This window comes from Colletotrichum acutatum, assembly GCF_030867785.1.
Source record: "Colletotrichum acutatum strain CBS 112980 chromosome Unknown BDZ83scaffold_43, whole genome shotgun sequence".
Lineage (NCBI taxonomy): Eukaryota > Fungi > Ascomycota > Sordariomycetes > Glomerellales > Glomerellaceae > Colletotrichum > Colletotrichum acutatum.
Genome location: NW_026849037.1, coordinates 260,412 through 282,857, shown reverse-complemented (window position 1 = coordinate 282,857; position 22,446 = coordinate 260,412). Strand labels below are relative to the sequence as shown.

The 22,446-nt window shown below is 52.1% G+C and overlaps 7 protein-coding genes across 7 annotated transcripts; 3 read left to right on the top strand and 4 right to left on the bottom strand.

Annotated features, from left to right (window-relative positions):
• Window positions 1-545: 545 nt before the first annotated feature.
• BDZ83DRAFT_576977 (FAS1 domain-containing protein) lies at window positions 546-1,876 on the bottom strand (the record flags this gene model as incomplete). Its single annotated transcript, XM_060504970.1, has 2 exons — window positions 546-878; window positions 938-1,876. The coding sequence occupies 2 exons, from the start codon at window positions 1,874-1,876 to the stop codon at window positions 546-548; spliced, it is 1,272 nt and encodes a 423-aa protein (XP_060365365.1).
• A 293-nt stretch (window positions 1,877-2,169) lies between these two features.
• BDZ83DRAFT_670729 (multicopper oxidase-domain-containing protein) lies at window positions 2,170-4,632 on the top strand. The gene is made up of 5 exons (XM_060511120.1): window positions 2,170-2,505; window positions 2,562-2,732; window positions 2,797-2,967; window positions 3,026-3,151; window positions 3,201-4,632. Exons 1-5 carry the CDS (start codon window positions 2,255-2,257, stop codon window positions 4,486-4,488), a joined length of 2,007 nt encoding a protein of 668 aa, XP_060365364.1. The 5' UTR covers window positions 2,170-2,254; the 3' UTR covers window positions 4,489-4,632.
• On the bottom strand, window positions 4,633-7,131 carry BDZ83DRAFT_620437 (flavin monooxygenase-like protein). Its single transcript, XM_060508192.1, has 6 exons — window positions 6,935-7,131; window positions 6,755-6,883; window positions 6,627-6,686; window positions 6,270-6,564; window positions 6,096-6,222; window positions 4,633-6,003 (listed from the first exon to the last, which is right to left on the bottom strand). The coding sequence occupies exons 1-6, from the start codon at window positions 7,119-7,121 to the stop codon at window positions 5,065-5,067; spliced, it is 1,737 nt and encodes a 578-aa protein (XP_060365363.1). The 5' UTR covers window positions 7,122-7,131; the 3' UTR covers window positions 4,633-5,064.
• A 28-nt stretch (window positions 7,132-7,159) lies between these two features.
• On the top strand, window positions 7,160-9,396 carry BDZ83DRAFT_311078 (S-adenosyl-L-methionine-dependent methyltransferase). Its single transcript, XM_060502308.1, has 3 exons — window positions 7,160-7,826; window positions 7,880-8,395; window positions 8,448-9,396. The coding sequence occupies exons 1-3, from the start codon at window positions 7,566-7,568 to the stop codon at window positions 8,976-8,978; spliced, it is 1,308 nt and encodes a 435-aa protein (XP_060365362.1). The 5' UTR covers window positions 7,160-7,565; the 3' UTR covers window positions 8,979-9,396.
• A 60-nt stretch (window positions 9,397-9,456) lies between these two features.
• BDZ83DRAFT_751907 (EthD domain-containing protein) lies at window positions 9,457-10,047 on the bottom strand (the record flags this gene model as incomplete). The annotated part of the gene is made up of 3 exons (XM_060514121.1): window positions 9,457-9,517; window positions 9,591-9,787; window positions 9,847-10,047. 3 exons carry the CDS (start codon window positions 10,045-10,047, stop codon window positions 9,457-9,459), a joined length of 459 nt encoding a protein of 152 aa, XP_060365361.1.
• A 670-nt stretch (window positions 10,048-10,717) lies between these two features.
• BDZ83DRAFT_698826 (type I polyketide synthase) lies at window positions 10,718-17,440 on the top strand (the record flags this gene model as incomplete). The annotated part of the gene is made up of 6 exons (XM_060511401.1): window positions 10,718-11,022; window positions 11,131-11,437; window positions 11,504-12,494; window positions 12,556-12,783; window positions 12,861-15,895; window positions 15,962-17,440. The coding sequence occupies 6 exons, from the start codon at window positions 10,718-10,720 to the stop codon at window positions 17,438-17,440; spliced, it is 6,345 nt and encodes a 2,114-aa protein (XP_060365360.1).
• A 145-nt stretch (window positions 17,441-17,585) lies between these two features.
• On the bottom strand, window positions 17,586-20,116 carry BDZ83DRAFT_576820 (uncharacterized protein; the record flags this gene model as incomplete). The annotated part of the gene is made up of 7 exons (XM_060504954.1): window positions 17,586-17,946; window positions 18,001-18,201; window positions 18,259-18,419; window positions 18,481-19,203; window positions 19,270-19,653; window positions 19,709-19,872; window positions 19,942-20,116. 7 exons carry the CDS (start codon window positions 20,114-20,116, stop codon window positions 17,586-17,588), a joined length of 2,169 nt encoding a protein of 722 aa, XP_060365359.1.
• Window positions 20,117-22,446: the final 2,330 nt, after the last annotated feature.

Sequence of the window (22,446 nt, the reverse complement as noted above, 5' to 3'; positions counted from 1 at the left end):
GGCACACACGTGTGAGTGTTAAAAGGGTAATCCCAGTCCATAGTCTGACTAGTAATAAACTCAATTCGAAGGAATGTTGAGTGAATACACGCGACCCAGCTGTAGACTAAATAGACACATCAGCGGCCGTTGGACACATTCTCATTTCGTCTCTGACGACCTTCGATTGGCTCACCGGACCCTTTCCCCTAACATAATTAATTAGACTCAAGGAGAATACTCTGGCGTGGTAGCACAGCGCGTTCACCTTACTTCGCTCAAAGGGCCATACGAGGTAGCTCATAGTCCTGACCTAAGGATGCGCAAATCAAATTCTTCTTCAGCATCTCTGGGGTTCGGTATTTGATGAATTTGTTCTAAGCATTCCCTCACGCCACTACTTTGCTTATATACTGAACCCTGTCCCTAATTCACTGTCTACCCCAAATCCTTTATCGAGTGCTATGAACCAAACAACTCATTCGTAAAACACTGCGTCATGTTCGCAGTGCGATATGCGATAGGAGATTATGCAATCTACAGCCAGGTCGAATTGCAGGTACAACTCAAGAAAACGCCTCTTCCTCATCAACATATGGCCCGAAAAGATCTACTAGGTTTTCGATATTTTTGTCCTGCTGCCAAAGGCTTGTGAACATCTTTTCCAGCCAAGAGACGTCTTCTCCCTCTACTGCACTGGGAGGAAGAACAAGAGAATCAATCAGATGCACCACGCCATCCATGGTGAGAATGTCGGACGTGGTCACATAGACAGGCTTGCTCTTTCCCTTCGCCTGTAGCAGAGCGCTGGAAGAGACGTCGAGATGCCATCGGCCGTCTGTTTTTTGACTTCCAACAGTCAGGTTGAGTTTTGGATGCAATGTCGACAAGTCATACTGCTCCTTAAGTAAGCTTCATTCCACAGGAGGGTATGTTTATGCAAGCATTTTGTTCCTACCTCGTGACGATCCGAAGCCGAGAGTTTGCGAAAGTCCACGGATTCAACACCACCATGGGGCCAGTACATGTCGCTGAACAGTGTGTGGTTGGATACAACGTGGCACTTAAGTAATGCCCGAAGATATGGTTTTCCCCATGGACTGAAAAGGAACTTAACGGCCTTGTGCCCGAGACGATCGAACGCAGCATCAGTTGGAGCAAACATCGTCTGTGATACGTGTGAGTTTGTGTCGTAGACACTGTTGGCTAGGTTCGTGAGCGAAAGCGCCTCGCGAAGCTTCGATAGTTGTGGCCACGTGCGAAGAACATGGGCCGTTGAATTGGGTAAACCTAACACGCCATCAATGTGATGGATGTGACCGTTCAGGGCCTTTGACTCAGACTCTCTCCTGGGAATGTACTTGGCTTCGTGGTTGAAGGTGATGCCCGTGCTAGTGTGTTGGACGCTGATCCGTTGCTTGTAATCAAAAAATATGTCACCGTTGACAAATGAGGAGACCGTTCCAACGGACCTCAAGTGCTCTACAGGTACTGGGCCCGGGCCCATATGGTACCCTGCAATAAACAGCCCAAAGAACGGGGGTGGATCGGGCGGGAAGTAGAAAGACTCGAACGCTTCGTTGACGGGAGCATATACCGTAAACTGAGCTTGTGGGGCAGAGAGCCCTCGTACAATGTCAGGTAGCTCTCCTATGATTTTGGCGAAACGAGAAACACGCTCATCATTGCTAAGGACCTTCCAAATAGTAAGGTTCGCGTTCTGGTCGGCAGGTGTTGTTGAACTCTGATGGAACGACGCGGAACTCGATGATGGTGAAGCTCTGTTCCACCTAGATAGGATGTACTGTACGAGAAGCGGAAGCGAAATGAGAAAGAAAAGAGCTCTGAGAGCCCGGGGAAGCGAGGCCTTCCGCTGTTTAGATGCTGCGATTGCCATGAGGCCGTTTGAGTTGATGTTTTGTATGGTTTAGCTATGACAAAACTTGTGCTAAAGCTCGTTAAAGTCTAGAAGACAGACGTTTTTAGTGGGCAGTTTGAGGGTCCCATAGCTTTGCCACTTACTTGTTCTGGTTGAGCAGCTGTGCCGATCAGCAAGATATTCGGACCCCGATATCTCGGGACTTGGCAAATCGGGGCCCGAAGGATCGCGGGGTCGGGACCAGACATCACCCATCACGGCTTACATCGCCAACCCCCAGACCGATCACGTTTGGCGGTCAACGTCATCATCTATCGAATTCCTGAGACGATATCATGGTTCCTCTAGGTTATCTCAAGAAGTCGCATCGTGTCTTTCACCATCAACTGTCTCAGAATGCTTTCACCAAAGTTGCAGCCTATGCTGCTCGCATACATGCTACTGCCGTTCGCGGCTGGAGCCCTTTTACAAAGGGACTGGGTCGTTACATGGGAAGTCGGCGCGCCAAATGGCCAGGAGAGGCAAATGATCAAAATCAATGGTCAGTTCCCTGGGCCAGCCATCATTTGCGATCAAGATGACGACATTGAAATTACTGTCCACAACAAGATGCCATTCAACACGACCGTCCACTGGCATGGCATGATGTAAGTCGAAACTCATTATCACCGTTATGACTCGGCTGACAAACATGGATATCTAGGATGCAGGGAACGCCTTGGTCTGATGGGAGTCCCGGCCTCTCTCAAAAACCAATCGAGTCAGGACAAAGCTTCATATATCGATTCAAGGCCTTTCCCGCGGGCACTCATTGGTACCACTCTCACTCAAGAACAACAGTGCTGGATGGTCTATACGGGCCAATCTTCGTTCGGTAAGAGATCTGTCAATGATGAATGGCACGCTCACCAATGAAGTGAAGCTGACACCTATCTCAGACGTAGAGCTGATGATCCAGCACCATGGCATCTTATTAGTGACAGCGTAGCTGACGTTAATGCGATGAGCCGAGCTGTGGCGGATCCTAAGATACTGATGATCTCAGATTGGACTCGCTTCATGTCCTGGGAGTACATGGAAGCTGAGGACAGCTCAGGAATGACCATTTTGTGAGTTCGTTAAGATTAAGGTTGATTGAAATGAGAGCTAATGAGGGAATTTTCTCAGCTGTTCCGATAGTATTCTTGTGAATGGGAAGGGTAGCTTGTACTGCCCCGGAGTTGACAAGTTGATCAACCTCACTAGCACGTACATGAAGTACGGCTTGTACCCTCGGCAGGTAAATGATAAGGGGTATGTGTTTCCAATCTTTCGTGGAAAGCAATGCTGATGAGTATCCCAGATGCTTTCCATTCATGAAATCTACCCAGGGCCCATATCTGAGGCAGGGAAAGCCCGAGACGATTCCACTACACCTCCAACAGGGCTGCGTTCCTTCCGAAGGTGCAAAAGAGATCATAGAAGTTGATGCGGAAGCCGAGTGGGTTAGTCTCAACTTCATCGGTGGCGCAACCTTCAAAACAATCGTGTTTTCTATCGATGAGCATGAGATGTGGGTCTACGAAGTCGACGGAGACTACATTGTCCCTCAGCGAGTAGACACAGTTCACATGTACGCTGGCGAAAGGTACGCTGTCATGATCAAACTCGACAAGTCTGCCAAAGACTACACGATTCGCGTGGCGGATAATGGCTTGACGCAAGTTATATCGGCGTTCGCGACACTTCGGTACAAGGGAGGCACTCAAAAGGAGGAGTCAACCGGAGTGATCGACTACGGAGGGCAAAATAGTACTGTCGGCCTGGTCGTCACTACGCTTGATCGCGATCGTTTACCACCGTTCCCGCCCAACCCACCTGCACGCAAGGCAGATGCAATGCATGTCCTGCATACGCATCGCTGGAAAGTTGCGTGGAAGTACACAATGTCCGGCCAGGGCATGTACGAGGAAGACCGCAGCGCATATAAGCCACTGTTGTACGATCCCCACTCGGCCGATGCCATGGACGAGGGGCTTGTGATCCGTACCAAGAATGGCAGTTGGGTCGACCTCGTTCTACAGGTCGGCTCTCAGCCCGGGCAACCTCAGGAGTTTCCACATATGATGCACAAGCATACCGGCAAGACATGGCAAATCGGTGCTGGCCTGGGCATATGGAACTACTCATCCGTCGACGAAGCGATAGAAGCGGAACCTCACAACTTCAACCTAGAGACTCCCAACTGGAGAGATACGTTCGTCACTTCATTCGATGGGTCCGCGTGGCTCGTTCTACGTTATCAGGTTACGAACCCCGGCCCTTGGCTGTTTCATTGTCATATTGAGACTCACTTGGCCGGCGGCATGGCAGTTGCCATACTCGACGGCATCGACGCCTGGCCCCAAATCCCTCCAGAGTACGGTCCTGATCAGCGGGGGTTTCTGCCAGGTAGTCTACCGGAATTGGAAGGCGGGGAGCATCGTGCTTCAATACAGACAGAGTGTCCCCTTGGAGGAGCGCCCAGCTCAGTGTCATCTGAGCAGGTAGGGAGCAGTACGGAGTCCGAGAAAGCAAGATGGGAATCATTGGTTCAAGGTTTGATCAAGGTCCTGCAAACATGGGTTTCGGATGAGCATCGTCAAGTTTAGACTGAAGTTACACTCATGGCATAAGTATAACCTGGGCGACAAGTTTGCTGCCTTGCGCGTTCTTGCATTCAATTGGGATCTTAGAATTGAAACCTCAGACTAGAAAAAGAACTTCCTTGAGACTGCTCGCATACTATTTAGTTTTCTTCCTGTCAGTATTACTAAGTGAAGAATGTCCCAAAGATGTCTGGAAGCCAAGTAGGTTTCCATGGGCGAGATCTTGAGATTTCGCTCTTCTTTGTCAAGTTGCCTGGGGTGCGCTTCTCTCCATACCCCATTTCATGGACAGCTTATACACAATCTTCAGCACTTCGGGGACCTACATTGATGCTTATGATAGCTGCCTATTAATGCTACACCAACGGAAACAAGGGTTGAAAAGTTGTGGTATGCCACAGAGACCTCGACGCACACATCCAATGTATCTTAAATCACGACTTCGAAATGAAGCCCTTACTTATTTGTCCAAAACGATTTTTACCGACATGTTTTACATCTAATAACTAAGAGACTCTCTAAACGTCTTGAGAGTAAATGGATGACAACATGACCAAGAGAGATTAATCCCAATCGTGTTCAGTCCATTGGCCCAAACCTAGCTTCACGATCGACGTTCATGGCCATAATGGCCTCACGCGCGCCCGGCCAGGCCTTTCTTTTTCCAGGGAACAAGCGATATGCATGGGGACTGAGCAACCCATCCATCAACATGTTGCAGAACTGGCGATCCCGAATCCAGAAGCTCCATCCGTTGAGGTTATAGCCGAGATGTTCGGGTAGTCCTGTGCCGATCACCTTGTCAACCCATTCCATCCACTCAGATGCCTTGACGATGGAGGGGGTGACAGGACCCTTCTTTGAAAGCTGGAGGACCCATGCATGTTGATCGTTGACTTGCTTCTCCATCTCAGCCGGAGACGGGAAAGCCGACGCACCCTTCCATAGCTGTGCTACAGCCATTGTAGCCAGGTCAAACATGAAAAATGCAGGGTTCATGAAGGACAAGTGGCCGATGAAAGCCAGACTGCGCGGGTGGTCCAGACTGAAGATGTTCTGGTACAATCTTGGGAGTGGACGTCCGGTGTATCCGTCCGACTTTTCCCAATCTGTTGTCGTTGCACGGCATGGATCTGCGTGGGGGCCGACAACTGAGTAGTCCACCGTAAAGCCGGTGCACAGGAGAATTGCATCGACCTCGTACCGTTTTCCGTCAGTCGTCTCGACTGTCTTCTCGTCGATGACTCGGGCGATGCCTGGGGTGCTGATGATGGACCCGTTTTCAAGACAGGGGATCAGCTCATCATTCACCAATGGCCGCTGGTTAGTAATAGAAGGGGCCGGATCGAAACCCCATTCCGGCTTGAGATCGAAGATCTCATGTTCTAGCTTTGAGATGACGCTGTTCATCGTCTTCTCCCAAAGTCCGGGGGTGTATCGATTCATCAAGTTCAAGATGACGTACTTGCGATACGTTCGCACGTGGTCGACTGGCTTGCCTTTCACCCAACGGGGCACCTAAGATATCTATGCATCAGCTGCTGGTTCCCCAGAAACTTGTTCAAAAGCAAAGAAATCAGAGATTTATCGACTGACGCGGCTTGACTCACAATGACAGCACCATGTCGATGCGAGAGATACACTTGACTGGCAAGCGGCGCCAACTCCGTTGCCATGTCGGCTGCAGTGTTACCAAATCCAAGGACCATGACTCTTTTGCCAGCAAGGACTTCGGGACTAAATGAAGTCAGTCCTGGTTAGTTGAAAGTGATGGCAGAACAAACTTTTTGAACGTCATTGAGTGCTCAACAAAGCCCTTGAACTTTTCCATGCCCTCGATCTTAGGCCTCGATGGTTTCTGATCCGCACCCATAGCGAAGACAACCTTGTCAAAGTATTCGAAATGAGGCTCTGGCTCTTCGGGACTAGATAAAGACAAACGCCACTGCTGAGTCTTCTCGACAAATGTGGCACCGTGGAAGCTGGTACGTAATCGAGTGTGCTCCATGAGACCGAAATGCTTGGCATAGTCCTGCAGATACTTGTCAATGCCAGCGGCGGGGATGTAGTCCGGAGAGCCTGCATGCAATTCAGTCAGGCCTATGTACCATTGAGAATCTCATTTGAGTGGCACTATTTACCTTTGGGGAAGGGAAAGTCGGTAAAGCAGCCTCGTTGCTTAGATCCATTTGAGAGAGTAGCTGTGCGGAAAATCAGGAGTTGTCATTTGAGGTCGGGGCTTGCAGGTTTTTAGTTCTGTGGTACATACATCTCATAACAGTGAGCTTCTCTCCTTCGTCAAAATGCCACAAACCCCCAACGTAGTCATTTCTTTCCAATCCGACGGCCTCGAAGCCTTCTTCCCGAAGATTCTTCAGAGCCACAAGACCCAGAGCGCCTGTGATGCATTAGCAAGGCTCACAGTTGCACCGTCTTAGAGTTTACTAACCAAGGCCAACTACAGCCACTGTAGGAGATGCCATTGTTTTTTTGGAATTGATAGAGGATAAGCAATTTCTCGAAATTGAATTGGTTTGCGAAAGTAAACTTGCGTGCTCTCGATATGACTTTTGGCAAGCAGAGGTATACAAATACAAGGAAACAACTGCAACTAATGAAGGCCGTTTCTCAGTCATACAATACTATCACAAGTAACCTAGCAGCTTGGTTTCGGGAGCAGACCTGACATGTATCCGCGCTTGCTATCCATGACACGATTCCGGGGGTGGGCATCGCCCCTCGGGTCGGGGTGGGTCTCTCGGTCGGGCCGGATGCCGGGGATCCTTCTCGGGCCCCGCTCTATCCCGTCGCGGCAGTGTCTACACTGGCGCTTTCCTTGACGCCTCCCTAGTGCCCACTACGCCCATCCTAATGAGTAGCAAATTAGAATCCAAAGTGTTGGAAATTCGGGACCTGAGTTATTGTCAAGCTCATTGCACGGCAAGAGTGTCCTATGAATACGTCTCGAACCCCATCAGCTTCGCCCTTGTCTTGTTCGCACTACCGGGTTTCTTCTTGTAATTCAGAAGGACTCAATTATCTGTATTTAGGAGTTTATTCTATTTCTTCACCTAGCATCAATGGGCTCCATCCCCGCGCCCTCCCCTCTCCTTCTGGAGCTTGCGGAAGCCACGCTGGCTTCCGCCAAGCGATTGGATGAAGGACTAGCCGCAGAGGGCCTACCACAGCCGTCATTCGCCGCAGATGGACCAGTCTACGTTGTTACTAAGACTACATCTAAAGAGGTTCAAGATGCCAGGACTGCCGTCGCAGAAGCGGCTTTCCAACTTTTTCAACTCGTCACTGGTCCCAGTGAGCTATTGCCCAACATCACGGCCAGCGTATGCCACATCCATTTACATCACACGGAGATAAATGTTGATATTTGTAACAGTACCACACGATTTTTGCACTTCAGTGGCTTCATCAATTCAACGTGTTTTCTCACGTCCCATTGGAAGGGACCGTGACTTACGACACGCTTGCGTTCAAGGCTCAGGTCCCGGAGTCCTTGCTTAAAGGAGTGGCGCGTATGGCAATGACCAGCAAAATCTTGGCTGAGCCGAAGCCAGGCCACGTCGCTCACACGGCTAGCTCTGCCATGTTTCACAAGGCCCCGAACATGCGAGACTGGGCAAGCTATATGTTCAGAGCTTCTATCCCAACTGCTGCCGCCATGGTGCGTGCAACCGAGAAGTGGCCGGGCAGCGTCAAAAAGACGGAAACAGCCTACAACATCGCTTTTGATCATAGCCTGCCCTTCTTTGATCATCTCTCGCAGAGTCCAGAGATGACGGCGCAGTTCTCTGGATACATGAAGAGCGTGACTGATGGACAGGGCATGGATCTTGCTCACCTCGTCAACGGATTTGACTGGCTCAGCTTGCCAGAGGGATCTTTGGTGGTAGATGTATGAACCCTCAAGTCAGTCAAAGCCTATCAATCACTGACTCCATTTGCAGATCGGCGGATCTACTGGCCACGCTAGCCATGCTGTGGCTGCTGCCTATCCTCATTTGAGCTTCGAGGTCCAAGATCTAGACGCTGTAGTGAATGGTAAGAAGACGACCGCGGTATCAGACGACTCTGAATCTACCAGCCGTGTCTGCTTCAAGGCCCATAGCTTCTTTGAGCCTCAAACGACCACTGGTGCAGCTGTATACATGCTGCGCATGATCATACACGACTGGCCAGATGCCGAGGCTACCAATATTCTCAGCAACCTCGTACCGGCGCTGAAAGCTGGGAAGTCAACTCTCCTCATCATGGATACTGTGCTACCGTCGCCTGGAGTACTACCATCCGTGAGGGAGCGAGTCATTAGGACGCGTGATTTGACGATGCGTCAGGTGTTCAATGCTCGCGAGCGAGATCTGGATGACTGGAAAGCTTTGCTAAAGGCCGCAGACCCAAGGCTAGAACTGAAGAGCGTGCGACAACCAGAGGGTAGCAACATGAGCTTGCTAGAGATCGGACTGGACCCCATTTCGTGATCAAGGAACTTACGCTGAATAGGTATTGAGCTATACACTGGACCAAAGGCTGAACGAGGAACACATTGTATGTAGATGTTGACCGGCGCTGTAGAATGACTCCGGGTCGTACAACTCAAGTCTTGTCCCAATCATGCCTCACGAACTCATAACCTGGAAACTTTACCAAAAATATGTTGTGAGTTGCCTGCCTGGTCTTGAGTCCACATGATCTCTAGAGCGCTTCTACGGGGGAAACAAGCTTTGCGACGAAGAACATTGCTGAGGGGTACCAGACGCGATCTCCAACTTATTCGGTTGCGTCAATGTTACCTCGTCTCTATTGAGCTAATCTTGCAGCGAGTTTCCAGCACTTAATATATTACATCGCGCAAGCCTCAACTCGTAACTGAAAAGTTTTCCCGTGGAAGAAATATTCAAAATTCAGTATAGGCTCATCATAAAGACTTTCAATCCACAAAAAAGCGAATCGAATAATTCAATCTTTTTCTACGGCCTTGCCATCTTTAACGAACTCTTCAAAATAACCGACGGTCATGCTATGGAGAACATGAAATCAGTTTTCCAGTTGTATGCGGTATGCAAGATGACCATCAAGTTACTATTACTTACGTTGAGCGTTTCGTATCTGCAAACTTGACATGATCTGGGGCAACTTCCCGGATGAATCTGGGATCAGACTTCATACGTTTGAAATCGTCAATGTCCTTGAAAACAAACTGCACAATAGAGTCGTACTCTGAAAGCTTCGAGAATTGCGGGTCGTAAAGCTCAAAAAGCATCGGTCTTGTCTCTTTGGTGTTGTGTGTCTTTTTCCAATTGGTCATCTTTAACGTCAAGGCACGGCCAAGGGATAACGGCTGCCTACCATATTGTACCGAAGAATGCCATACTCCTCCATTAAGGGGCTCACAAGCCGCGCGTGTACCTTGGTCATATACTGTCGATATTCTTTCTCATCGAGTGATGGGTTGCGGAACGCCGTGATAGTTAGACAAATCAGACTGCTCGGCTGGCCTAGCTTGCCAGTATACTCGGGACTCGACGAGATATCCACATGAGGAGCCATCGTGTGACTTAGTTGCTGCTCTTTTGATGGGCTGCAGGAGATACTCGCAGTTGCAAACATGAACTTGCAGCACGCCTCAACACAGAATTGCTTCCCCTTGACGTAGTTTATACCGGGCTCGGGATCGGAATTGACCTCTGCCGGAGAGCAAGAATGCGGTAAGACTTCAGGGCAGGCATATTCGGCTTGTACTTGGGCACAACATAGTGGCTGCAGATCGTACCATGAATCGGCGAAGCATTTCTAAGAGACTATTATGCCGGGATAACATACCCGACCGACTCCTTCGGGCATCGGAGTACCGCAGAACCTTTGGTGTCTCGTCCCGACCGACAGCTCAGCTCTTTGGATCAAAGCCCGAGCAAGTCGGTCAGATGAATGTATGCGCTCGGGATAAGATACCTTAGTAGGCGACTAAAGACAAATCAGTTGCATGAAATGATTCGTCAATAATGAGTTCTTTATCTTCGTAGGATTGTAACTCCCCCTCCCCCATTCGTGGGATATTTCAGAACCTGTCCTTTCTCGTCACGACCAGCTCTATTGCCACCATCACACGCGGAAGAGATCTTGTATACACCTTTCAGTCATTTCCTCAACTTTCTCTGACAGCATTCAACATTCGTCTAGACTACTCGTCAACATCTAGGTCGGCCATTTTTTAGACAATATGGGTACTACAAGTAGCCCAGAATGCTTGTGCGAGATCTTCCTCTTTGGAGATCAGACCGCCAGGTTTGCGCCAGCATTGCAAGAACTTCTTTTGAATAAGAATAGCCCCTATCTGACGGCCTTCGTTGGCCGGGTAAACTTTGCTCTCAAGAAGGAGATTTCTTCCCTACCGGTCACTGAGCGGCAGAACTTTCCTTCTTTCGTTGATGTCGGAGATCTCGTTTCCAAGTTTCAGCAAGACACAAAGAACCCGGCTTTAGAGAGCACTCTTGTGTGCTTTTACCAGCTATGTGCTTTTATACAGTACGTTCACCACACAATCTCCAGAAAGCTAGCAAAACACACGACAAACTACTTGATCTCCTCATAGAGCTGGGTCCCCACAAGAGTTGCTGACATTCTCCGCCCCAGATTTTATGATTGCCAGGGTCGCTCATATCCTCGAGCGGATGGAACCCATATAGTGGGACTGTGCGTCGGCTCTCTCGCAGCCGCAGCAGTGAGCTGCTCGCAGTCTCTGAGTGACTTACTAGTCGCCGGTGTCGACACTGTACGTGTTGCGTTCCGGTTGGGGTTGCGCGTACTTCACACTGCGGAGCTCTTCGACGCTGCCTCAGTCAAAACGAAAGACTTTCCTAGCTGGTCTGTCGCCGTTGCAGAGTCAGTGCTTCCGCGAACTTCGGCCGAGGATACCCTAAGGAGGTTTATATATGATACGGTAAGTCATCTTCAGACTCTATCCTACTCCTTTCGAAGTAACGCAGATCACTAACACCTGGATTAGGGCCTGGCTTCTTCATCGGCTCCATACATCAGCTCTATATCCCACCACAGTCTCACCATCAGCGGTCCTCCTCTTGTGCTCGACAAGTTAGCAAAAACTCTGCTTTCTTCCCCGAAAGACGCCGTGTCCGTACCTATTCACGCGCCATATCATGCTCCGCATCTGTACGCCGAGACTGATGTCGACGAGATACTTGCGGCCTCCGGGCCAATCTGCCCCTTCCCGTCCCGTATCCCAGTAATCTCTGGGGCAAGTGGCAAAGTCTTTGAGGCTTTACATCTGCCCCAACTGCTTCGGAGCTGTGTCAAAGACATGCTCACTCTCTCATTGAATATCACAAACGTCTCAAACTCAGTGGCTAGTGTCCTATCCGACACGAACGCTGCCAACAAAGTCCTCCGACCTATAAGTTCCAGCATTGCTACCAGCGTCTTGTCGTCTCTGGAGCCATCAGTTTCTCGAGGCTGCAGGGTGGATTCCTCCATCACCAAGCCCACCTTGTTTTCGCTGCGAACAGTAGAACAGCCACCTAGGGTAATCTCAGGCCGGTCACACCACTCCAAGATCGCAATTGTGGCAATGTCTGGAAGATTTCCCGACGCAGCGAACCTCGACGAGTTCTGGGATGTACTCTACCAGGGCCGTGATGTTCATCGACAGGTTCCTGAGGACCGCTTCAATGCCGAAAGCCACTACGATGCGACGGGTCGTCGGAAGAATACCAGCAAAGTCCTGAATGGATGCTGGATTGAGAAGCCGGGTCAGTTCGATGCCAAATTCTTCAACATCTCCCCCAAGGAGGCGGAACAGTCGGACCCGGGTCAGAGATTGGCCTTGGAAACAGCCTACGAGGCTCTTGAGATGGCCGGCATAGTCCCAGATAGGACGCCATCGACGCAACGAGATCGAGTGGGTGTCTTTTATGGCATGACGAGTGATGACTGGAGAGAAGTCAACAGCGGACAGAACGTCGATACCTACTTCATTCCTGGTATGCTTTCAGGTGCCTATCTGGCAAAGAATCAGTATTTGCTAACACGTTCGTACAATAGGTGGCAACCGGGCCTTTACCCCGGGTAGACTGAACTACTTCTTCAAGTTCAGCGGGCCCAGCGCTAGCATCGACACGGCGTGTTCATCGAGTCTTACAGCTATCCACATGGCCTGCAATTCTCTCTGGAGAAACGACTGTGACACGGCCATCGCCGGTGGCACCAATATCATGACGAACCCAGACAACTTTGCCGGCCTGGATCGAGGTCATTTCTTGTCCAGGACAGGTGAGTGTTCATCTCCGAATCCGATGCAAGGCTGGAGGAAAAATACCTATAGAACATGGCTAATTTAGTACGGATAGGGAACTGCAACACATTCGATGATGGCGCTGACGGCTACTGCCGAGCAGATGGTGTAGGCACTATTGTCTTGAAAAGGCTCGAAGACGCTGAGGAAGACAGCGACCCTATCCTCGGGGTGATTGCGGGAGCATACACAAACCACTCTGCCGAAGCTGTATCCATCACAAGACCTCATGCAGGAGCCCAAGAATACATCTTTTCTAAGCTGCTCCGAGAGTCAGGAATCGATCCATATGATATAAGCTACGTTGAGATGCACGGCACAGGAACGCAAGCCGGTGACGCGACCGAGATGTCGTCAGTCTTGAAGACTTTCGCCCCGACGGGTGGTCGTGGCGGCCGCTCTCCTCACCAGAGCCTGCATCTTGGGTCAGCGAAAGCTAATGTCGGACACGCTGAGTCTGCATCTGGAGTGGTGGCGCTGATCAAGACGCTGCTCATGTTGCAGAACAATACTATCCCACCCCACTGCGGCATCAAGACAAAGATCAACCACCACTTCCCGACAGATCTTGCGGAACGAAATGTCCACATTGCGAGAGCTGCCACGCCATGGAACCGTCCAGCTGGGGGAAGTGGTATCCGTCGTTCTTTTGTCAACAACTTCTCCGCAGCAGGAGGCAACTCGGCTTTACTTCTCGAGGATGCACCAGTCTCACTTGCCGATGACCGGAATCTCACTGACCCCCGAACAACGCATGTCGTTGCAATTTCGGCCCGGTCGGTTGGCTCGCTGAAGAGGAACCTCGATAACCTTAAGGCATTTGTTGAGCGGGCACAAGTGGAAGGAGATTTTGGATTTCTAACTAAGCTTTCTTACACAACCACGGCAAGGCGCACTCATCATCAATTTCGTATAGCGCTCAGTGCTCAGACACCGGAACAACTACTGAGTAAGCTCGCCGCCGCGAGTCAACGGGAAGAGGTGAAGAGAATGCCGGTCACACTTCCCTCGGTCGGCTTCGTCTTCAGCGGCCAGGGAGCACAGTACGGGGGAATGGGCAAAGAGTACTTCACCTCTTTCTCGCTCTTCCGGTCAGCCATTCAAGCGTATGATCGCATCGGCCAATCCCAAGGGCTCCCCTCAATTTTGCCGCTCATCACCGGAGAGGCAGACGTTGAGTCTTCGAGCCCGGTCGAGATCCAGCTGAGCTTGACTTGCTTACAGATGGCTCTAGCGAAGCTGTGGAAATCCTTTGGTATCGAGCCGAGCTTCGTTCTCGGGCATAGTCTCGGGCACTACGCTGCACTAAATGTTGCCGGTGTTCTCTCAGCCAGTGATACCATCTACCTGACGGGCACGAGAGCGCAATTGCTTCTTGATAAGTGCGAGGCAGGCAGCCATGCGATGCTCGCTGTCCGGGCATCAGTCTTGCAGATTCGACAGTTTCTGAACGCCAATATTCACGAGGTGGCCTGCGTCAATGGGCCACGGGAGGTCGTCATCAGTGGTAAGGTCACCGATATCAATCAGCTGGCGGAGCATCTTGCAGCGGACAATATCAAGGCAACTCGCGTTCAGGTTCCTTTTGCTTTCCACTCTGCTCAGGTGGATCCTATCCTCTCGGACCTCGATGCGGCGGCTTCCCGAGTGACCTTCCACTCTCCGCAGATCCCTATGCTCTGCGCCCTTGAGGCCTCCATCTTTCTTCCTGGAGATCACGGTTCCATCGGTCCACTCCACATGCAGCGTCACTGCCGCGAGACGGTCAACTTCGAAGGGGCTTTGAAGACTGCAGAGCGCGAGGGCTTGATCAGCACCAGTGGGAGCACCCTGTGGATTGAGATAGGACCTCATGCCGTCTGCTCTACGTTTCTGAAGGCGAGCCTAGGACAAAATACTATGACGATTCCCTCTCTCCGTCGTGCGGAAGACCCCTGGCGGGTGCTTTCTGATGGCCTCAGCAACTTATACAACGCCGGGCTAGCTGTTGACTGGAACGAATACCACCGAGACTTCGCGGCATGCCATCAAGTTCTCCGACTGCCTTCCTACAGCTGGGACCACAAGAACTACTGGATTCAATATGTTCACGATTGGTCGCTCACAAAGGGTGACGCCCCGATCGCAACGCAGCACCCAATCACGACATCTCCAATCTCCACCCCTTCAACACCTTCTGTTCAAAAGATTGTGCAGGAGACTCTTCGTGGCCAAGAATTGACGCTTCTAGCCGAGTCGGATCTTGCGAGTCCTTTGCTGGCCGAGATCGCCCACGGCCATCTTGTCAACGGTGTCAAAGTCTGTACTTCCTCCCTCTATGCCGATGTTGGCCTCACCCTGGGCAATTACATCCTCAGCAGGCACCGTCCAGACTTGTTGGGTTACGCGGCCAATGTTCATCATATGCAAGTCTACAAGCCCCTTATCCTAAAAGAAGATGCAAGCGGTACCCCGCTCCCCACGCCTTTCTATATCGAAGTGAACTATCGAGTCGACACCATGACAGCGTCCATGACGATTCGAAGCAGTGGCTCTCATCACGATGGACCCGTCGCGAAGCATGTCGATTGCGAATTGCACTTTGAGAATCCCAAAGACTGGGAGTCGGAGTGGGATCGCCAGGCCTACTTGATCAAACGCAGCATCGAGTATCTTGAGAACCGAGCAACCCAGGGACTAGACAGCACGCTCGCGACGGGTATGATCTACAAAGTCTTTTCCTCGCTGGTCGACTACCAACAAGACGGCTTCAAAGGGTTGAGAGAAGTCGTTCTGCATAGTGAAGATCTCGAGGGCACAGCCAAGGTCCGGTTTCGCGGCCCTCGTGGGGGCTTCTACTGCAACCCGCTGTGGATTGACAGTTGCGGCCAGACGACTGGGTTTCTCATGAACTGCCACCAGACCACACCGCGTGACTACGTCTATGTAAACCATGGATGGAAGTCTATGAAGTTGGCCAGAGAGTTTCAAGAGGACACCACTTACCGGACCTACATCCATATGAGGCCTGTCGATGGCACCAAATATGCAGGCGATTTGTATATTCTGGATGAAAACAGCACCATAATCGGTGTGTACGGCGATATTACAGTAAGCCTTCTTTTCCTTTGGCTACAGCCTATGCTTCATTCTTGTCCTGACGCCTATAATCAACAGTTCCAAGGTCTTCCGCGGCGCGTTCTCAACACCGTGTTGCCTCCGCCTGGAGCCACACCTCCGGAAGCACTTCGAGGACATCGAGAAAGGCCACAGCCATCTCCGATGCACCACACTTCTTTGGAAGCGCCAGGAGACAAAACCGTCCCATCTCGCCCTGCAGTAGGTGCCATGACCATGCCGCCGCCGCCAGCAGCAGATGATACATCTCCCCAGCTGAGACCCCTTCTTCGCATCCTGTCAGAGGAAATCGGACTGTCCCTCAGCGACCTGAATGATGACGACCTGGACTTTGCAGACCACGGCGTCGACTCTTTGCTATCCCTAACCCTCACAGGCCGCATGCGTGAGGACCTGGGCATCGACGTGGACTCTTCCGCCTTCATAACGTGCCCGACACTCGGCCAGCTCAAGACCTTTTTGGGATTCACCGTCAGCGAGACGAGTAGCAGCAGTAGTGGCGGTGCCAGCGGTGCCGGCAGCCCTCCAACCGAAAGCGAGCCAGACACATCCACAACCCTCTCCAGCGACGGCGAACAAAGCAAGATTGACAGCGACGAGGAGGAAGACGTGAGAAATGCACCTCGTGGCCACAGCCTCCTACACCACTTTCGAGCCACCTCGACGCTTCTCCAAGGCAACCCCAAACGAGCACGCTCAACCCTCTTCCTCCTCCCCGACGGCTCCGGCTCCGCCACCTCCTACGCCTCGCTCCCGCCCATCTCTCCAGCCGGCGACATCGCCGTCTACGGCCTCAACTGTCCCTGGCTCAAGGACGCAACACATCTCGTCGAATTCGGTCTCCGCGGCTTATCTGAGCTCTACGTGTCCGAGATCCTGAGACGGCAGCCGCGGGGGCCATATGACCTCGGAGGGTGGTCCGCCGGCGGCATCTGTGCCTATGAAGTAGCCCTCATGCTCACCAGGGCCGGCCATCGCGTCGACCGGCTCATCTTGATCGACTCACCTAGCCCAATCGGACTGGAAAAGCTGCCTCCCCGGTTATACGACTTCCTCGACGCCCAGAACGTATTCGGCTCGGAGAATCCCCATGGCGCAGCAGGCGGAGGAGGTAGTAAGGCGCCCGAGTGGCTTCTAGCGCACTTTTTGGCATTTGTGGAAGCGCTCGACAACTATGTCGCTGTGCCCTGGGAGATGGCTCTCAGGAGCTTCAAAGTCGGCAAGGGCCTAGAGAACCCGTTGCCTTCGCCGCCGCGAGCCTATTTGCTGTGGGCTGAGGACGGTGTTTGCAAGAATCCCGAGGATCCTCGCCCAGAGTACAGTGACGACGACCCTCGTGAGATGAGATGGCTCTTGGAGAATAGGACCAGTTTTGGGCCGAATGGGTGGGAGGCTTTACTTGGGGGTGAGGAGAATACCTTTGTTGATCGGATCTCTGGAGCGAATCATTTCACGATGTTGAAGAGAGGCCGAAATTCGGGTCTGGTTGCTGATTTCCTTGCCAGAGCTTTTGCATAGTTGAGTGAGTAACATGTAGAATTAGAGGTTTCCGTTTTTTGTTAACCTGCTTGGAAGTTCCTTGTGTCACAGTAATCTACCAAATCTCACTTTGTCAACCCGCCATCCGTCTATGAGCTTCATCCAGCAACTCGCGTCTCGTCTCCTAATCAAGCGCTTCAAACTGGACGTCCGCCGGCCTGGCCCTATCCGCAATCTTCTTCTCAAGCTCCCCGACATGCGCATCAATCTTGGAAAACTGCCACGGCCAGTTGACGACGTACAAGAAGGGACGGAGGTCGTGGCGGTTGTCGTCGGGGTTGTAGGCCGAGAGATGCGGCGAGGGCGTGAGGATGACGGCCTTGTGGCGGTTCATGGAGTAGAAGCGGAAGAACCTCTTGACGCGCTCGCCAATCTCTCGGGGGCCATAGCCCGGCCTCTCCTTCCAGTCTCCAAGGAGACGGAGGTATGTTGACCATGGGCCGAGCTTATGTACTTTTCTCAAGATACCAAACTCTGAGAGTTCGCTACAAAAGCGGTTAGTGTTCGAAGCCATGACTGGAAACGTCTTGTGTCCTTACCTATAAGTCAAGCCCATCTCTGTATCTGCCTCATCATCCTGGACTCCGGCAGAGAGGGGAAGAAGCTCGGCTGACGGCGTAGCCTCGAGGAATTCGGACATGATGGGCAAGTCCCACTGATCCCTGGCCCAAGCTTGGAAGTTCTTGGCGTCCGTTTTGGAGATACTTCCTAGTGGCGCGATATCTGCGGACGATGCGTCGCTGGTATTGGTTAGCTCAATGTGCAGTATGCACATACGCGTGAGGTTCGAGACTCACTATTTGGTGTAGTAGCCACGCAGATTCTCGTCGACATTGCCACTTCCCAAGACGAGAAGCGCGGCGCCGGCTCTTGGGAGTTGTCTTGCAGTCGTGGACAGCTGTGCCAGCTCGTACTGGACAACGAGGCGGTTTCTTGCCTGGATATTTTGACGCGCAAGCTAGACCCGCTGTCAGAACCTCGTACAATCTTCACACCCATCTTTCTGGGAAGTCACTCACATTTTCAGCAGGACTACCGCCTTCGACACCATACCGGGGTTTGAAGTTGAGCGTCTTCTCGATAATAGCCTCATGGGCTTGGACTGCCTCATCGATTGAGATATCGGAGTGGTAGGCCCCGAGGACCTCTGCGAGGCGGCGGGCTCTCGTTCGAGTATCATCCCCAGAGTTGACAGTCCCCATGTAGCACGAGTGGAGCAAGCGCGACACAATTTCCTGCGGTGTCTCAGGCATGAAGGTCTTGTCACCAGTGACGCGTCTCAAATCATCCAACGTCGACATCTCGCCGGCCTCAATGGACTGGAGCACGAGTTTGGCCATGCTGTACACGAAGAGCGCGACCGTCGAGGAGTCGAGACCTCCACTCAAGGCAAGAAAATAGCCAGGGGAGCTTGTGCGGCAGAGATATTGCCAGAGGAAGACCGCTTGAGCCAGGGCAATTTCTTCCATGGGGTCGAGGATCTTAAGCTCGATCTCCTTTGCGATTTGCAGGTGATCTGATAAGTACACTTCGTCGGCGGGCCTCGTCAGTCGCAAATCGCAGTCAACTCTAGGGAAGTCGGGCTGGGCAGCAGCCTGCACGTTTCGCGAGATGCTGGAGCGGTAGCTTCTAACTTCCTCCACAGAGATGGTGGCAGTGATGACTTCAACCGGCTTCAGAGAGAACTGGGAAGATTGTGCAAAGACCTTTCCATTGGCGAGCACCATGCTTGATCCGTCAAACTGGCTTTAAAGTCAGCTGCTGGATACCACTTGCCATAATTTGGTGGCCAGTTAGTGGAAACATACCAGCATGCGCGCCTCACCATCGACGCCGGTCGCGTTGGCATATACATAGATACCACCAAGTTTTCGCGTCGAATTCGAGATCAGATCGAGTCGTGTCTTTAACTTTCGCAGCTCGGCGTGGCTGGCACTGCTGTTGAGGATGATTTCGGCGCCGTTGAGGCCGAGAAACGTCGAAGGGTTCAGAGGCGAGAACATTTCCTCGCAAGTTTCACAGCTAACAGCGGTGTCGAGCGTGCTGAGGATCAAGTCACCAATGGGGACTGTCTTTTGGCCGGTGACGGCGGCGGCCACAGCCTCTAGGTAGTAGGTCTCGACCTCCCGGAGCTTCGTCCATGCCGTGAAGTGCCGTGCTTCACGGTAAAGGCCATCATTGGCCAGACTTTGCTTGTTGATGTGAGTTCGATGGGCCCAGAAAGGGGCGGTGGAATGAAAGGCGTACCTTTGGCCTGATGAAATAGATGTGTTTGTATGTGCAGAGAACACGACAGTTGTAACGGACGTTACGATGCCGGCATCCCATACCAAGATCAATCAGCATATCCTTACAGATGGGATCACTGATGATTTCAGCAAGGACTTCCCAGCTGTGGAGGAAGGTATCACCTGGCGGGCTGTTAGGTCAACCTCATCCATGAACCCTAGGAAAGCTCGCCAAGGTTTTGTTTTAGGTACCTTCAAGGTGATGGTCAAGACATCCATAGCCGGGAATCTCCAACTCTGGGCCGGTTCTGAGTGTAGCACCCTGGGCCTTGGCGATGCGAATGGACTCTAAGATCCTGTCGCGGTTTCCCTTGAAGTCTAAGGGGACACTGGGCAGGGTCGCCGCCGCGACGGTAACAAATGACATGGCAACGACGGGCGGTTGGCCGAGTGCGGTCCGATATGAGATGGCGGTCCCGGTCCGCAGGTGGGATCCAGAGACGGAGCGCAGGAAAGTGCGATTGGGTGGTTGCGGACGACGGTGGCATCCAAGGGAGAGAGTGATTGGTTGAGGCGAGCGTTTTTCGGCGACAAAGTTCAAGTCCAGCAGAGCAAACACCCGGGGCGGGGTTCCGTGGCAAGAGCTGAACACTGGATGGCACAGATGGATTAGCTCATGTCATTGACAGTCGAGGGGCACACGAGGGGCACAAGATCGGAATGACGCCAAGTCACTGATGACTAAGGGAATATGTCATGAGGTGATGAGGCAGATAGCGGGGTTGATTTGATAGTGATAAGATAAGGCTTGTTATCGATTGAAGCACAGACGCTGGCTGCTCTTTCTGTGTGAACAGAGCTCCCAAATGCTCATGCCTCCGCTCATCCAACCCTGGATGGACACTTCACATCCGTGACTCCAGGCTCAGGCTTCGAAGGCGCGTCATTTCCAACCATTTATACCCATTCAATGTGCTGTCCTCAGGTCTTCTGTTGGTCGTAAATGGCGACTCGTCGCTTGGCGATACCGAGGTTTCGATGCGGCTGTCAAAGGAAGGCGTCTGTCTCGTTGTCGAATTCCGAGGGATCGGCGCATGCTGTCTAGACTATAGATACAAAGGCTGGAACCACCAAGCTCATCTTTCTTCGACCTACTACATACCTGTCAGCAATCTTGTCGCAAGGAGTCAGATGTTCTTCACATACAATCAATCATCCTTTTTACACCTGCTCATCTCAAACGCTGTCCGTGTCTTCTTCAAACGGGACGGGGAACGCCGGGAGGGCGAGTGAGGTGACCGATGATCACTAACGCGGATCGGGTGAGACTGGGGCTGACGACTATCCGTGAGGTAAGGTACCTAGGTGGGGATTACAAGTGGCCGGGGCATCCGTTACTGGCGTTGCGGGTTTGTTGTGCCGCTAATGCATCGCGTTCATGCTCGGTTCTTGCCCGGGGTGTCGATGTCATCCGGACGGTGGTGGTCCAACTGAATCATCAGCGGAGGGGTATCTTTCACACTCACCGGGAGCAATCATGAGGCGAGGTAATCAAAGAGTTTAATGCAGTACGTTTGGATCTTTTCACGTTGACGGTGGACTTCCAGTTGCTGTTCCGAGAGATATCTGGACAGTGTTGTAGGACGCCTTTTGGGGCACCGAGAATGCGTTTCTGGCCGAATAGGTGACCGGGACCTCCAAAGGTGGACATGGTGTTGCTGAGCACGCGTGGGATTCTGGGGTCTTCACGACGGGCGGAAACGAAAGCGGGGGGAATGCCGGCAGGACGTGGAAACTGGAGAGAGAGAGAAAGAGAGAGAGAGAAACGATGCGGGCGTGAACGTGGACATGCGAGACGAGACGAAATGAGACGCTAAGCTGGCGCGAGAATGTGGAGAACGTGACGACATGCTGGTTGCTTCGCCTAGCTGCAGTTGTAGTTGAGATACAGAGTACGCGCAACGTGTTTGTGACTTTGCCAGAGTTGGCTATTGGAGAAAGGAGGTAAAGAGAGATATGGAGCAGGTCATGGTGGGATGCTCTGGAGGTAGGAAACAGGACAACGATGGACGATAGCTCGAAGCAGAACAGAACACTGAATCAACGCAGACATCGCGCAACCCATGAATGGAAAGAAATGTTGCTAGAAGTCAGGAGCAAAAGAGGATCTGTCGGGATCCGCGTGGCTTATATCGAAGGTGGGATCATCGAGAATGGGGGGCAAAGGGGCCAAGAGGAGGCACGAGGAGGGTGGTGTGAGCTCTCGATTGCCCGTGGGAAGCTGTGTCACTGTGTCACAGTGAGGAAATGGTCAAACTCTGGCGATTGAGGGCAGGCCGTCGATTCGTTGCTAGCAGAAGCCCCATCAAAGCATATTCACGAGACCAGCAAATCACCTCACTCATTTCAGATGCCGTCTGTCATCGCCCATCGGCAAAGGCTGCGTTGGGTGTCACTAGCGAACCATTTTCCCAACTTACTCTCGAACGCTCTTCTGGTTGCTGTCGTGCTGTCTTGGTGTCGGCAGGTTGGGGGGTGATGAATCAGGTGAGGGATGGGCTGTTTTGTGGTACCACCGTATCCATACTGCGTAGTGTACACTGAACGGCGACCCCACCGCGGGAAACCGGTTCGCTTGGCCCATTTTCGCAGCGACGGGGTCGGAGACGGTGGTCTTACTGATGCTGTGCTCCGTACAAACGCCGAGCTGCGCTTGTGTCCCTGTTCCGCCTCTTCCTGTTCCTGGAATCGTGCCTG

Excerpts from the sequence above, each read along its gene's own strand:
- BDZ83DRAFT_670729 (XM_060511120.1), top strand. The coding sequence starts at position 2,255 with ATGCTTTCACCAAAGTTGCAGCCTATGCTGCTCGCATACATGCTACTG. Across the intron at positions 2,506-2,561 it reads GTCCACTGGCATGGCATGAT|GATGCAGGGAACGCCTTGGT; the intron begins GTAAGTCGAAAC and ends ATGGATATCTAG. Across the intron at positions 3,152-3,200 it reads CGGCAGGTAAATGATAAGGG|ATGCTTTCCATTCATGAAAT; the intron begins GTATGTGTTTCC and ends TGAGTATCCCAG.
- BDZ83DRAFT_620437 (XM_060508192.1), bottom strand. The coding sequence starts at position 7,121 with ATGACTGAGAAACGGCCTTCATTAGTTGCAGTTGTTTCCTTGTATTTG. Across the intron at positions 6,884-6,934 it reads AGTGGCTGTAGTTGGCCTTG|GCGCTCTGGGTCTTGTGGCT; the intron begins GTTAGTAAACTC and ends AATGCATCACAG. Across the intron at positions 6,565-6,626 it reads CGACTTTCCCTTCCCCAAAG|GCTCTCCGGACTACATCCCC; the intron begins GTAAATAGTGCC and ends AATTGCATGCAG.
- BDZ83DRAFT_311078 (XM_060502308.1), top strand. The coding sequence starts at position 7,566 with ATGGGCTCCATCCCCGCGCCCTCCCCTCTCCTTCTGGAGCTTGCGGAA. Across the intron at positions 7,827-7,879 it reads TGCCCAACATCACGGCCAGC|TACCACACGATTTTTGCACT; the intron begins GTATGCCACATC and ends TATTTGTAACAG. Across the intron at positions 8,396-8,447 it reads AGGGATCTTTGGTGGTAGAT|ATCGGCGGATCTACTGGCCA; the intron begins GTATGAACCCTC and ends CTCCATTTGCAG.